The 15,238-nt window shown below is 44.8% G+C and overlaps 2 protein-coding genes across 2 annotated transcripts in view; one reads left to right on the plus strand and one right to left on the minus strand.

Moving 5' to 3' along the window:
• The window catches only part of PITPNM3 (PITPNM family member 3), a 46,572-nt gene extending 42,833 nt beyond the window's left edge, over nucleotides 1-3,739 (plus strand). The window contains exons 19-20 of the mRNA XM_060756834.2: nucleotides 63-191; nucleotides 1,280-3,739. Of these exons, the coding sequence (XP_060612817.2) occupies nucleotides 63-191; nucleotides 1,280-1,630 (480 nt within the window). The 3' untranslated portion in view covers nucleotides 1,631-3,739. The remainder of the gene's footprint in view (nucleotides 1-62; nucleotides 192-1,279) is intronic.
• A 2,006-nt stretch (nucleotides 3,740-5,745) lies between these two features.
• On the minus strand, nucleotides 5,746-11,211 carry LOC132763895 (uncharacterized). Its single transcript, XM_060757729.2, has 3 exons — nucleotides 10,676-11,211; nucleotides 9,017-9,119; nucleotides 5,746-6,159 (listed from the first exon to the last, which is right to left on the minus strand). The coding sequence occupies exons 1-3, from the start codon at nucleotides 11,109-11,111 to the stop codon at nucleotides 6,060-6,062; spliced, it is 639 nt and encodes a 212-aa protein (XP_060613712.2). The 5' UTR covers nucleotides 11,112-11,211; the 3' UTR covers nucleotides 5,746-6,059.
• Nucleotides 11,212-15,238: the final 4,027 nt, after the last annotated feature.

The raw sequence follows: 15,238 nt of genomic DNA on the forward strand, positions 1-15,238 counted from the left end.
AGGGGTTGGGCTAGATGATCTTTGGGGCTCCCTTCCACCTCTTCTGTGCTTCTCCCCGGCAGTGCCACATCAAGATCTGCGCGGCCTACGGCTCCATGAAGGACATCTCCGTCTATAGCGCCCTGGGCCTCTCCCCATCGCAGATCTACATCGTGGGCCGGCCGGCCAAGAAGTACCAGGCCCAGTGCCAGGTGGGAGGAAGTAGGAAGTGGGAAGTAGGAAGTGGGAAGTGGGAGGGTCTGGTGGGAAGTGGGAGTGTCTGTCCATCTCAGTCTGACCTCTCTGTTCTTCTCTCCCTCCTTTCTTCGTTGCCTTCCTTCCTTCTTTTCTCTCCCTCTGCCTTCCCTTAACTATCTCTTCTCTTCCTATCTTCCTTTATTCTCTCCACCCTTCCTTTGCTCTTCCCCCCTCCTTTGCCCCTTCCCTCCATTCTTCTTTCTCTCTTCTTTCCCTCCCTCCTTCCTCCCTTTCTTTCTTTCCTGCTTGCTTTCGTCTTCCCTTCTTTCTCTCTCTCCTTTCTCTCCTCTTCTTTCCTTCCTTCCTCTTCCTTGTTTCCTTCCGTTGTTGCTTCTTCCTTTCTCTCTCCCTTTTCCCTCTCTCCTTTCTTCTTCCTTCCTTCCCTCTTTCCACTCTCCTTTCACCCTCCTTTCCCCCTTCCTTCCTTTCTTCCTTTTCCTTCCTCCCTCCCTCCTCCTTCCCTTCCTCCTCTCCTTTTCTCTTCTCTTTCTCCCTCCCCTTCCTTCCTTCCTTCCTTCCTCTCTTTTCCTTCCTCCCTCCTCCCTCCCTCTCCTTTGCTCTTCCCTTTCCCCTTCCCCTTCTCTATTCTTTCTTTCTTTCTTTCTTTCTTTCCTTCCTTCCTTCCTTCCAACCTTCCTCCCCTCCTTTCTCTTGCCCTCTCCCTTTCCCCCTCCTTCCTTCCTTCCTTCCTTCCCTCCTTCCACTTTCCCTCACCTTTTCCCCTCTCTTTCTTTCCTTCCTTCCTTCCTTTCGACCTTCCTTCCTTCCCTCCTTCCTCTTGCCCTCTCCTTCCTTCCTTTCTTTTCCTTCCTCCTTTCCTTTCTTCCTTCCTCCTCCCTCCCTCCCACTCCTTTCCCCCTCCCTCCTTCATCCCTCTTTCTCTTTCCTCTCCTTCCTCCCTCCTTCCTCTTGCCCACTCCTTTCCCCCTCTCTTTCCTTCCTCTCCTTCCTCCTTCCCTCCCACTCCTTTCCCCCTCTCCCTCCCTCCTTCCTTCCTTTTTTCCTCTCCTTCCCTCCTTCTTTTTTCCCCTCCTTGCTGCAGTTCCTGAGTGAGGGCTATGCCTCGCACTTGTCCTGCCTGGAGGGGTCCCTGCCTGCGCGTCCCAAGAAGCCCCCCTGCCCTTCCTCTTCCTCCTCCTCTTCCTCCTCCTGCTCCTCGCGGCTGATCCTGCGCAAGGGCAGCTTTGGCCTCCCCTCGCAGCCCGACTTCCTCCGCAAGCGCAGCCACCTCCGCCGCACCCTCTCCGTCCAGCAGCCCGAGCCCCCCTCTCCTGCCCCCAAGCCCGAGCGCGCACAGAGCCAGCCCGAGCCCCACAAGGAGCACGAGCGGGGAGGCGGCCCTCTGGCCTGGGGTCGTGCCCCCGCAGGGGTCAAGTTTGAGCCCGCCCCATAGGCTCCATTCGTCCATCCGTCCGTCTGTCGGCAGTGTGTGTTTCAGGGGGAGCTCAAAGTCAAAGGTCAAAAGGCCACCGCTCGTCCCTCCTGGGTCGCCGCTTATGAAGCAACCGTGTCTGTGCAACAATCCTGCAGTGGGGTCAAGGCGATAAATAAATACCCCTCGGTCGGCCGGCTCAAGCAAGGTCATGGGGGTGGTCAAGTGATGTCATGACCCTTGGAGGGGTTATGCGCTTCTCCAAGGTCAAAAGAGACCCCCTCCCTTGGGGAAATTGCAACCCCACACTTGAGGTCGTGATGCGACTGGGGGTCCTTGTGGCAAAGTCAGTGGCGTTGGAGAGCCCCCCCCCCACTTTCTTGTCCGAATCTGCGTGTGTGTCGTGTTGTGAAACGTGGCAGAGCGTGTCCCCAAAGGCCTCCCTTATCCAACGTGGGACTCGAGGACATGAGGCACACCTGTGGGAGCATGGATGTGTATGGATTAATATTGAGTGTAAGAATTCCCCCATCTTTGTCGCCATTGGGATATGGGATGGCGGGCACTTGGACTTGACCAAAGACTCCCTTTCGATTGGGGGAGGAATAATCAAGCAAACAACCAATCAATTAACCAAGCAAGCAACCAAACAATCAACCAGTCAACCAAACAAGGAAGAAAGCAACCAACCCATCAATCAATCAATCAATCAGTCAATCAACAAATGAAGCAACCAATCAGTGAACCAATCAATCAATCAACCAAACAAGCAACCAACCAACCAATCAGTCAATCAAGCAACCAGTCAGTCAGTCAACCAACCAATCAGCCAAGCAAGCAATCAGTCAATCAATCAACCAATCAGTCGACCAAACAATCAAGAAAGCAAGCAACCAACTAATCAACCAAGCAAACAAGCAACTAATCAAGCAACCATCCAACCAGTCAGTCAGTCAAGCAAGGAAGCAACCAATCAGTCATTCAATGAACCAGTCAACCAAAATCAACCAAACAAACAAGCACACAAGCAATGAACCAATCAAGCAATCAATCAAGCAACCAGTCAATCAAGCAACCAATCAGTCAGTCAGTCAATCAACAAACCAACCAATCAGTCAACCAAACAATCAAGAAAGCTAGCAACCAACTAATCAACTTAGCAACCGACCAACCTACCAATCAGTCAAGCAAGCAAACAACCAATCAATCAATCAATCAATCAACCAGTCAACCAAAATCAACCAAACAAACAAGCACACAAGCAATGAACCAATCAAGCAACCAATCAAGCAACCAGTCAATCAAGCAACCAATCAGTCAACTAATCAATCAATCAACCAACCAGCCAATTGGTCAACCAAACAATCAAGAAAGCTTAGCAACCGACCAACCAACCAATCAGTCAAGCAAGCAAACAACCAATCAGTCAATCAATCAATCAATCAACCAGTCAACCAAAATCAACCAAACAAACAAGCATGCAAGCAAGCAACCAATCAATCAACCAATCAGTCAACCAATCAAACAATCAGTCGACCAAACAATCAAGAAACAAGCTACTAACTAATCAAGCAACCAACCAACCAACCAACTAATCAACCAATCAGTCAACCAAGCAAGCAAGCAATCAACTATCTAATCAACTAAATCAACCAAATAGTGAACCAAACAACCAATCTAGCAAGAAGAGGGCCAAGTCATGTGACAATCTCAATAGAATCAGTTCTTATACCTTTTTCTGCAGTTAGAGGAGTTCTTGAAACAGTTTTTACGGGGGGCCGCCCAGTCTGCCTTTAAAAAGGTTGGAATGGGCCTCTTTTCAGGAGTGTGCAGAAATGGGGGCTGGACTAGATGGCCTTTGGGGGCCCCAGGTCCCCCTGCGTATTGTGTCTGTGAAGAGTGTCGCTTCTCGGAGTCTTGTGGGCCGTCTCCAAGCGGGAGAGGAGCCCGGTCCCTCCGGAGCTCTTCTTTTGGCCGCACATAGATGTACTTCTTGGGGGAAACAAGATTTCGGGGGTGAAGCGTTTCCGCCTGGGAGGCGTTTCACGGGTTCCTTCCAAGCAACCCTCTCTCTCTCTCTCCCAGCGATGTCTGTCTGACATATCAAATAAACACCTTCTTTGCCTTTCAGTTTGTGAGTCTCTTGCATTTCCTTTCCTCCGTCCTTCCTTCCTTTGAGTCTCTTCCCACTCTTTAAGATTCTATGATGCCTATCTATCTATCCGTTCATCTACCTACATTCATCTTGGGGGTTTGGTGGGTTGGACTGGATGACCTTTGGAGGTCTCTTCCCACTCTAAAATTCTTTCTTTTTCTATCTATACTTAGGAGGTTGGATTGTTGGCCCTTGGGGGTCTCTTTCAACTCTAAGATTCTGTCTGTCTGTCTATCTATCTAATTATCTATGTTTCTATCTATTTATCTATCTATTTAATTATCTATGTATGTATGTATGTAATTATCTAGGTTTCTATCTATTTAATTAACTATGTTTCTAGCTATCTATTTAATTATCTATCTATCTAATTATTTATCTATCTATATAATTATCTATGTTTCTGTCCTTCTATTTATCTGTTTAATTACCTATCCTATCTATCTAATTATCTATGTTTCTATTTAATTATCTATCTATCTATCTATCTATCTATCTATCTATCTATCTATTTAATTATCTATCTATCTATCTATCTATCTGTCTATCTATCGATGTTGTTGTTGTTGTTCATTCGTTCAGTAGTCTCCGACTCTTTGTGACCTCATGGACCAGCCCATGCCAGAGCTCCCTGTCGACCGTCACCACCCCCAGCTCCCTCAAGGTCAGTCCAGTCACTTCAAGGATGCCATCCATCCAACTTGCCCTTGGTCGGCCCCTCTTCCTTTTACCTATCTATCTAATTATCTATGTTTCTATCTATTTAATTATCTATGTTTCTATCTATCTATTTAATTATCTATTTAATTATTTATCTATCTATATAATTATCTATGTTTCTGTCCTTCTATTTATCTATTTAATTATCTATCCTATCTATCTAATTATCTATGTTTCTATTTAATTATCTATCTATCTATTTAATTATCTATCTATCTTTCTATCTATCTATCTAATTATCTGTCTGTCTATCTATCTAATTATCTATTTAATTATCTATGTTTTTGTCTATCTATCTATCTAATTATCTATGTTTCTATCTATTTAATTATTAGAGATAGATAGACAAAAACATAGATAATTAAATAGATAGATAATTAGATAGATAGACAAAAACATAGATAATTAAATAGATAGATAATTAGATAGATAGATAGATAGATAGATAATTAAATAGATAGATAATTAAATAGAAACATAGATAATTAGATAGATAGGATAGGTAATTAAATAGATAAATAGAAGGGCAGAAACATAGATAATTATATAGATAGATAAATAATTAAATAGATAATTAAATAGATAGATAGAAACATAGATAATTAAATAGATAGATAGATAGATAGAAACATAGAAACATGTCTATCTAATTATCTATCTATTTAGCTATCTATCTAATTATCTATCTATTTAATTATCTATGTTTTTGTCTTTCTATCTTTCTATCTATCTACCTATCTATCTATTCTTAGGGGGTTGGATGGGATGACCCTAAGATTACATCTGTCTATCTACGTATCTATCTTTCTAATTATCTATCTATCTCTATCTATCTATCTATCTATTTTAGGGGGTTGTATAGGATGACCCTAAGATTCTCTCTCTCTCTATCTACCTATCATTTATCTTTCTAATTGTCTATGTTTCTATCTGTTTATCTATCTATTTAACTATCTATCTATCCATTCTAAGGGGGTTGGGCTGGATGACCCTTGGGAGTCTCTCTCCAAGATGCTATCTATCTATCATGGGGGTTGAACTGGATGGCCTTGGGGGGGGGGGGTCTCTCTCTCTCTAAGACTCTGTCTATCTTTCTGTTGATCTTTGGATCTCCCAACTCTTAAGAGTCTACATTCCCACTCACCCATCCATCTATCTGAGGGGTCAGACTGGATAGCCTTTGGGGGTCCCTATTAGCTTCTATGACAGCACCCCCTATCTAGGCTTCTGTGACAGTGCATCCTGGTAAGCCTTTCTTTCTTCTTTCCTTCCTTCTCTCTTTCTCTCTCTTTCAACTTCCCTGCAGAATAATTTCAAAGTCAAACCACTTCAAAGCGTCCTTTTGCCCTGAGATTTCTTTATTAAATTAAGACAAATACAATACCCATAATGGCTTAGAATACAATAATTTAAATACAATACATTATTTGGTCCAAAGAAAAACATCTTAAGTTAGGAATGTGCAACGGTGCGGGCGGCTGTCCTGCGCGCCCCTTTCCCTCTCTGTCCTGCGCCCCAAAAGCTCTGCCGGTGTTTGCGGACTCTTCCTTTGGCTGAAGAAGGCTTCCCGGGGGGTCAGGGAAGGGTTCGGTTTGCAGAGAGTGCGGCAATGCGCTGCTGTGCCCATTGGTCCTGGGGGTCGGCACAGATCCGCTTCCTGGCAATGGTGTGGAATCTGCGATGGAAGAAACGAGGGGTTTAATTGGTCTTGAAGCAGAGGCTGGCTGGCCATCTGTCAGGAGGGCTTTGATTGTGTCTTCCTAGAAGATGTTGGGGTTGGATGGCCTTTGGGGTTCCCTCCCAACTCCAGGAATCTATCATCCATCTGCCTGCCTGCCTGCCTGTCTCTCTCTCTCTCCCTCTATTTCTCTTTCTATCTGTCATGGGTTGGATGGCTTTTGGAGTTTCCTTCCAACTCCAGTACTCTATCATCTATCTATCTATATGTCTGTCTGTCTGTCTGCCTTTCTCTCTCCCTCTCCCTCCCTCCCTCCTTCAATTTTTCTCTATCTATCTATCTATCTATCTATCTATCTATCAATCACTGGGGTTGGGCGGTCTTTGGTGTTCCCTTCCAACTCCAAGATTCTATCATTGATCTCTCTCTCTCTCTCTCTCTCTCTCTCTCTCTCTGTCACACACACACACACACACACACACACACACATACACACAATGTCCCTGTCTATCTATCTGTTTATCTCTCCATCTCTATCTATCTATCTATGGTTGGGGTTGGATGGACTTTGGGGTTCCCTTCCAACTCTATCATCTATCTGTCTGTCTGTCTGCCTGCCTGCCTGTCTGTTCGTCTCTATCTATCTATCTATCTATCTATCTATCTATCTATCTATCATCTCTCTATTTCTCTATCTGTCTGTCTATCTAGCTATCTGTCTATCTATTGTTGGGGTTGGGTGGTCTTTGGGGTTCCCTTCCAACTCCAGGACTCTGTCATCTATCTGTCTGTCTGCCTGCCTGCCTACATGTCCATCTCTCTCTCTCTCTGTTTCTCTGTCTGTCTGTCTGTCTGTCTGTCTATATATCTATCTATTGTTGGGGCTGGGTGGCCTTTGGTGTTCCCTTGCAACTCCCAAATTCTATTATTGATACCCCCCCCCCCTCTCTATTTTTCTATGTCCCTGCCTATCTATCGGTTTATCTCTCCATCTCTATCTATCTATCTATCTATCTATCTATCTATCTATCTATTGTTGGGGTTGGATGGCCTTTGGGGTTCCCTTCCAACTCTAGGACTCTATCATCTATTTTTCTGTCTGTCTCCCTTTCTGTCTGTTTCTATCTATCTCTATCTCTCTGTGTATCCAGCCCTCTATTTATCATTGAGGTTGGATGGCCTTTGGGGTTCTCTTCAAATTCCAGGGTTCTATCTCTCTTTACCTTTCTGTACACCTCTCTGCCTATCTGCCTGCTTGCCTGCCTGCCTGCCTATCTATCTATCTATCTATCTATCTATCTATCTATCTATCTATCTATTGTTGGGGTTGGATGGCCTTTGGGGTTCTCTTCAAACTCCAGGGTTCTATCTCTCTTTAGCTTTCTGTACACCTCTCTGCCTATCTGCCTGCCTGCCTGCCTGCCTGCCTGCCTATCTATCTATCTATCTATCTATCTATCTATCTATCTATCTATTGTTGGGGTTGGATGGCCTTTGGGGTTCTCTTCAAACTCCAGGGTTCTATCTCTCTTTAGCTTTCTGTACACCTCTCTGCCTATCTGCCTGCCTGCCTGCCTGCCTGCCTGCCTATCTATCTATCTATCTATCTATCTATCTATCTATCTATCTATCTATCTATCTATCTATCTATTGTTGGGGTTGGATGGCCTTTGGGGTTCTCTTCAAACTCCAGGGTTCTATCTCTCTTTAGCTTTCTGTACACCTCTCTGCCTATCTGCCTGCCTGCCTGCCTGCCTGCCTGCCTATCTATCTATCTATCTATCTATCTATCTATCTATCTATTGTTGGGGTTGGATGGCCTTTGGGGTTCTCTTCAAACTCCAGGGTTCTATCTCTCTTTAGCTTTCTGTACACCTCTCTGCCTATCTGCCTGCCTGCCTGCCTGCCTGCCTGCCTATCTATCTATCTATCTATCTATCTATCTATCTATCTATCTATCTATCTATCTATCTATTGTTGGGGTTGGATGGCCTTTGGGGTTCCCTTCCAACTCTAGGACTCTATAATCTTTTTTTCTGTCTGTCTCCCTTTCTGTCTGTTTCTATCTATCTCTATCTCTCTGTGTATCCAGCCCTCTATTTATCATTGAGGTTGGATGGCCTTTGGGGTTCTCTTCAAACTCCAGGATTCTATCTCTCTTTACCTTTCTGTACACCTCTCTGTCTATCTGCCTGCCTGCCTGCCTGCCTGCCTGCCTGCCTATCTATCTATCTATCTATCTATCTATCTATCTATCTATCAATCACTGCGGTTGGATGGGCTTTGGGGTTTCCTTCCAATCAAGGATTCTTTCCTCTCTATCAATCATTGGAGTTGGGCTAGATGACCCTTGGAGGTCTCTTTCCACTTTTAAGAGTCTATAGATATCTTTCTATCTTTCTTGAAATTTGGGCGGAATGTCCCAAACTATCTATCTATCTATCTATCTATCTATCTATCTATCTATCTATCTATCTATCTATCTATCTTTTTGTCCATTCATCCACCCACACTACCTGTCTACCTAGAAGGGGGAGGTGGACTGGATGGCCTTTGGTGTCTCTTCTAGGATATTATTAATATTGCAGGGGTTGGACTGGGTGGCCCTTGGGATCCCTTCCAATGCTAGGATTCTGTTGTTGATGTTTGTGTTAGGACAAAGATTGGAACAGACCACCCTTCCATATCTAAGATTCTATGGTTCTATAGAAGCTGGATGGTCATCTGTCAGGAGGGCTTTGATGGTGTCTTCCTTCCTGGCAGAAAGGGGTTGGAATGGGTGGCCTTTGGGGTTCCCTTCCAACGCTAGGATTCTGGGATCTATCATTCTAGCCCCACTTTTTCATTGACTTACATGATGGCGGGGATGTGGCACTTGTGGCTTGCGTACTCGAAGGAGATGATGTTCTTCAGTGGGACCGGCTTCTTGTAGTAGGCGAAGCAGCAAAGACCGGGATCTGCGGGAGAAATGGGAAGGATGGAAGTCTCTTTTAAGGCCAGATAAATGGGGCAGAGGCTGCAGAAAGGGGAAACGCAGCAGACTATAGGTAAATGGGGCAGCAGAGGAATATCTGGCTACTCTAAAGGTAAATAAATACTGCATACATTGGGGAGAATGAAGTAGTGGAAGTGTAGCACGGTATAGGTAGAGAAGTAGTACAGGAATATCTGGCGAGCCTAAAGTTAGAATAGTGCTTCTAATTGGGATATGTCTCTATTAGAAGAAGAAAGAGAAGGAGAAGAAAAGGAAAGGGAGAACGAGAACGAGGAGAAGGAAGAGAAGTAAATGCAGATGGGGAAATGCAGTATATAATAGGTAAAGAGGCAGCGGAGGGAATACCTGGCTATCCTAAAGGTAAATAATGCTTCTATTGGGGATATGCATCTATTAGGAGGAAAAAGAGGAGGAGAAGGAGGAAGACAAGGAAGAGAAGGAAATGTAGCACAGAATAGGGAAAGAGGCAGCATAGGAAAACCTGGCTATCCTAAAGGAAGAGAAGGAGAAGAAAAGGAAGGAAAGCGAGAAAGAGAAGATGGAGAAAGGGAGAAGGAGAAGGAAGAGAAGGAAAGGGAGAAAGAGAATGAAGGAGAGAAGGAGGAGGAGGAGAAGGAAGAGAAGGAAAGCAAGAAAGAGAAGTAGAAGGAGAAGGAAAGGGAGAAAGATAAGGAGGAGAAGGAGAAAGAAGAGAAGGAAAGGGAGAAAGAGAAGGAAGGGGAGGAGAAGGAGACGGAAGAGAAAGAAAGGGAGAAAGAGAAGAAGGGGAAAGAGAAGGAAGGGAAGAATGAGAACAAAAAGGAGGAGAAGGAAAGGGAGAAAGAGAAGGAGAAAGAGAACGAACCAGAGAACAAGAAGGAGGAGAAGGAAAGGGAGAAAGAGAAGAAAGAGAGGGAAGGGGAGAATGAGAAGAGGGATAAGGAGAAAGAGAAGGAAGGGGAGAAGGAAGAGAAGGAGAATGAGAAGGAAGAGAAGGAAAGGGAGAAAAAAGGAAGGGAAGAATGCAAAGGAAAAGGAGGTGAAGGACAGGGAGAAAGAAAAGGAAGGCAGAACAAAAAGGTGGAGAAGGAAAGGAAGAAAGAAAGAGAAGAAGGAGAACGAGAAGGAAAGGGAGATGGAGAAAGAGAAGAAAGGCGAGAAAGGAAGGGGAGAAGGAAGAGAAGGAAAGGGAGAAAGAGAAGGAAAGGGAGAAAGAAAAGTAAGGAGAGAATGAGGAGGAGAAGGAAAGGGAGAAAGAAGGAAAAGGAAGAGAATGAGATACAAGAGAAGGGGGAAGAAAGGAAGGAGATGAAGAAGAAGAAAGATTAGGGCATGGAGAAGGAAGAGAAGGAAATGGCAGTGGGGAAATGCAGATGGGGAGAAGGAAAAGAAGAAGGAGGGGAAGGAAGAGGAGAAGGAAGTGAAGGAAGTGCAGTAGGGGAAAGGCAGCACAGAATAGGCAAAGAGGCAGCAGAGGAATACCTGGCTCCTCCAAATGGAGCCAAGTCTCCAGAAGCGAAGCAAGTGGGGGAAGCTTACCTGCGGAGTGGACCTGGCCCTGGGTGGAGATGGTGGCCGAGGCCAAGAGGAGAGCGATCATCACGGAGGAGTTCATCTTGCTTTTGATGCCGAGGAGACAGAAGGACCGAGGAAGAGGAGGCTGATGTGGGGATCCCGAGTGAGCATCCCAAGCCGCTCCCGCCTTATATTCCCTTGACTTCGAGGGGGGGAAGTGATGATGATGATGGGGGTGATGACGAAATCCGGACCCAATTTTCTGCCCAGTCTGGAGAATTTTAATAAGCCTCCGGGGAGGAAGTGAAGCCGGACGAAAGTCGAGTAGATTCTGCAATCGCTTCTCGATTATTTTCATTTTTTTGCAAAATATGAGTTTGTGCGCACAATGGGCCAATTTTGGAGAAATACGAGAAGGAGGGGGGGGGCGAGAGCGATGATGCATTCCTTCCCTGCACATGTTGGCCAGGATTGCTGGAAACCAATTGCTTGAGAGTTTGCAAAGAGTTCAGCGGGCGGGGCGGCCTCTGCAGAGACACAGTTCGATCCCTCCCAACAGATGGCCATCCAGCCTCAAAGCCAGGAATGTCTCTTGGCTGCAAAACAAGCGAGAGGGCAAAGGTCACACCATGGGGCCAAAAGCACTCAGGCCCACCCTTCTGAATAGGTTCCTCTGTTGCAAGAGATGCAAGCAGAGGCTTGTTTGGCCATCTGCCGGGAGGGATCAAATTGTGTCTTGCTGCTTGGCGGGATGGAATTTGGGTCTATCATCCATCCATCCATCAGTCCATCCACTCATGATAGGGATTAGACTGTATGTCCCTTGGGTTTCCCTCCAACACCAGGAATCCCTCTATCTATCTCTAATAGGTCAGACTGGATGACCTTCTTTGGGGTCTCTTCAAACTCTGGGTTTCTATCTATCCATCTATATGTATTTATCTTTCCATCTATAGCTATCTATCTCTTATTGGTCAGACTGGATGATCCTTGGGGTCTCTTCCAAGTCTAGGAATCTATATGTCTGTCTGTCTATTGATCTATCTACCTATCTATCTATCTATCTATCTATCTATCTATCTATCTATCTAGGCATCTAGGCATCTAGGCATCTATCTATCTAGGCATCTATCTATCTAGGCATCTATCTATCTTCCTATGAACATATCTGTCTACCTACCTACCTATCTACTCATCTATCTATCTATCTATCTATCTATCTATCAATCGTCTATGTCACTGAATCCTAGAATTGGAGGAGACTCCAAAGGTCATCCAGTCCCACCCTATATCTACCTATCGATGTTGGGTCAGACCGAGTGACCTTTGGGGTCTCTTCCAACTCCAGGATTCTATCTTCCTATGGAGTCCCTTTGGGTCTCTCAGCCCAAAAAATCAATCAATCTATCTATCTATCCATCCATCCATTTTAGGGGGAAGCCTGTCCTTCAATCTTACTATCTGCCTAAGTATCTATCTATCTATCTATCTATCTATCTATCTATCTATCTATCTCTTATTGATCAGACTGGATGGCCCTTTGGGGTCTCTTTGAACTCTGGGATTCTATCTATCTATCTATCTATCTATCTATCTATCTATCTATCTCTATCTCTATCTCATAAGGGTTGAACCGGATGGCCCTTGGGGTCTATTCCAACTCTAGGATTTTATCTGTCTATCTCTTATGGGTCAGACTGGATTGCCTTCTTTGGGATCTACCAACTCAAGGATTCTATCTCTATCTATCTATCTATCTATCTATCTATCTATCTATCTATCTCTTATGGGCCCGACTGGATGGCCCTTGGGGGTCTTTTCCAATGCTAGGATTCTCTCTCTCTCTCTCTCTCTCTCTCTCTTTTAGGGGTTGGACTGGATGGCCTCAACAGGAAGCCTTCCTTCTGTCCTTCTGTCCTTCCTTCCCTCCTTTTCCCCTTCTCCCTCCCTCATTCTTTGCTTCCTTCCATAATTCCTTCCTTCCTTCCTTCCTTCTGTCCTTCCTTCCCCCTTTCTTCCTTCCATTCATCCTTCCTTCCTTCATTCTTCTTTCCCTCATTCTTTCTTTCCTTCCTCCCCTCTCTCCCTCATTATTTCCTTCCTTCCTTTTCTCATTCTTTCCTTCCTTCTCTCTCTCCCTCATTCCTTCCTTCCATTATTCCATCCTACTTTACTTCTTTTTCCCTCCCTCCCTCCCTCCCTCCCTTCCTTCCTTCCTTCCTTCCTTCCTTCCTTTTCCCATTCTTTCTTTCCTTCCTTCCCTCTCTCCCTCATTCTTTCCTTCCTTCCATTATTCCATCCTTCTTTACTTTCTTTCCCCTTCCTTCCTTCCTTCCTTCCTTTTCTCATTCCTTCCTTCCCTCATTCTTTCTTTCTTTCCTCCCCTCTCTCCCTCATTCTTTCCTTCCTTCCATTGTTCCATCCTTCTTTATTTCCTTTTCCCCTCCCTTCCTTGCTTCCTTACTTCCTTCCCTCCTTTCATCCTTCCTTCTTTCCTTTCCCCCTCCCTCCCTCCGTTCTATCCTTCCTTCCTTCCTTCCTTCCTTCCTTCCTTCCTTCCGGTGCCCAGTTTCTCCTGAACTGCAGAGCTGCTACACAGCCAAGAAGCGTTGCCCAACTCATCCCAGGAGGTGCCATGATGGTTGGGCTGGGATGAGGCCTTGGCTGCTGCCTCCCAGATGTGCTGGACCGGCCCCAGAGGAACCCAAGGCCCTTTTTCTGGGGAATCAGCAGGGATCAGAACCCCTCTCTGGCAAAGGAGCCTTCCAAAAGTGTCACTTCTCCCAGCAGCTCTAGTTCTCAATGTGTCCTCATAGAAAGAGCCACAGAGTCCCAGAGCTGGAGGGGACCCCTAAAGGCCATCCAGACCAACCCTTTTTCTGCCAGGAGTGGAGACACCATCAAAGCCCTCCCAGCAGGTGGCCATCAAGCCAAAGGCTGGTGGCCATAGATATGACCGAGAGAGAGATGTGCTAGATAGATATCATAGGATCCTATCGTTGGAAGAGACCCCTAAAGGCCATCCAGTCCAACCCCATTCTGCCAGGCAGGAAGCTAAAATTCCTAATAATAATAATAATAATAATAATTACTACAATATAATAATTAGTAATAATAATAATATATTTTATTATAATAATACAATATAGTAATAATAATATATTTTATAATAATATTACTGTTAGTAATATGATATTATTATTATTATTATTAATAATAATAATAATAATAATAATAATAATAATAACAATAATTCTATTATTGTTATTGGAGTCCTAGAATTGGAAGAGGCCTCAACGGTCACCCACTCCAATCCCCTTCAGCCATCGGGAAAGGACACAATCCAATCCTCCCCGACAGATGGCCATCCCATTTGCATCCCATTACTGTTATTAATATGCTATAATAATAATAATACTGTTAGTAATATGATGATAATAATAATAATAATAATAATTCTATTATTGTTATTAAAGTCCTAGAGTTGGAAGAGGCCTCAACGGTCACCCACTCCAATCCCCTTCTGCCATCAGGAAAGGACACAATCCAATCCTCCCTGACAGATGGCCATCCCATTTGCAAACCTGCCTGGGCGATTGGAGGGGATGAAAGGGTCCCAGTCTGGCCCAAGGGAGTGACCTCATAGCCCACGCGCTTGGCCTGCTGCTGCTGAGTGGACACAACCGGGGCTTGGTCAGGGTCCGAAACCAAGACTGTGCAAAGGGAAGAAAGAGGAACTTGGCCCGGCCGCAAAGGGAAGGATGTGGGGCAGCCTCTCTTTCTCTCTCGCTATCCTGAAATAAATCAGATTTCCCCTCTTTGTGGTTCGGGTAGACCTCAAGGAAGGGAAAGTGTGCAAGTTAGAGAAGCTCAGAGAATCACGTCAGTTAGAGAATGATGGGTGATAAGAGTGGGAAGGGGCTCCCAAAGGCCATCCAGTCCAACCCCCTTCTGCTGAGACAGAAGATAGAACTACATTATTATTATTATTATTATTATTAGTAGTAGTAGTAGTAGTAGTAGTATTAGTATTATTCTGACACGAAAACATAGTATGACACAGCAAACGAGATACATATGCTGGATTTTGTATCACAAAATCACAAGTCAAACCCTGCCCAAGCATTTAGGACTGTGTGATGTGTTGTTGTTGTTGTTTGTTGTTGTTATTATTATTATGTTATCGAAGGCTTTCATGGCTGGAATCACTGGCTTGCTGTGAGTTTTCCATGCTGTCTGGCCATGTTCCAGAAACATCATTCTCTCCTGACATTTCACCCACACCTATGCCAGGTATCCTCAGATGTTGTGAGGTCTGTTGGAAACTAGGCAAGTGGGGTTTATGTATCTGTGGAATGATATCCAGGGTGGGAAAAAGAACCCCACTTGCCTTGTTTCCAATAGACCTCACAACCTCTGAGGATGTTTGCCACAGATGTGGGTGAAACATCAGGAGAGAATGCTTCTTGAGCCCAGAAAACTCACAGCAACCTATTATTATTATTATTATTATTATTATTATTATTAGATTCCTAAAGTTGAAAGGGACCCCAAGGGCCATCCAGTCCAGCCTCTTTCTGCCATAAA

This window comes from Anolis sagrei, chromosome 11 (genome assembly GCF_037176765.1).
Source record: "Anolis sagrei isolate rAnoSag1 chromosome 11, rAnoSag1.mat, whole genome shotgun sequence".
Classification (NCBI taxonomy): domain Eukaryota; kingdom Metazoa; phylum Chordata; class Lepidosauria; order Squamata; family Dactyloidae; genus Anolis; species Anolis sagrei.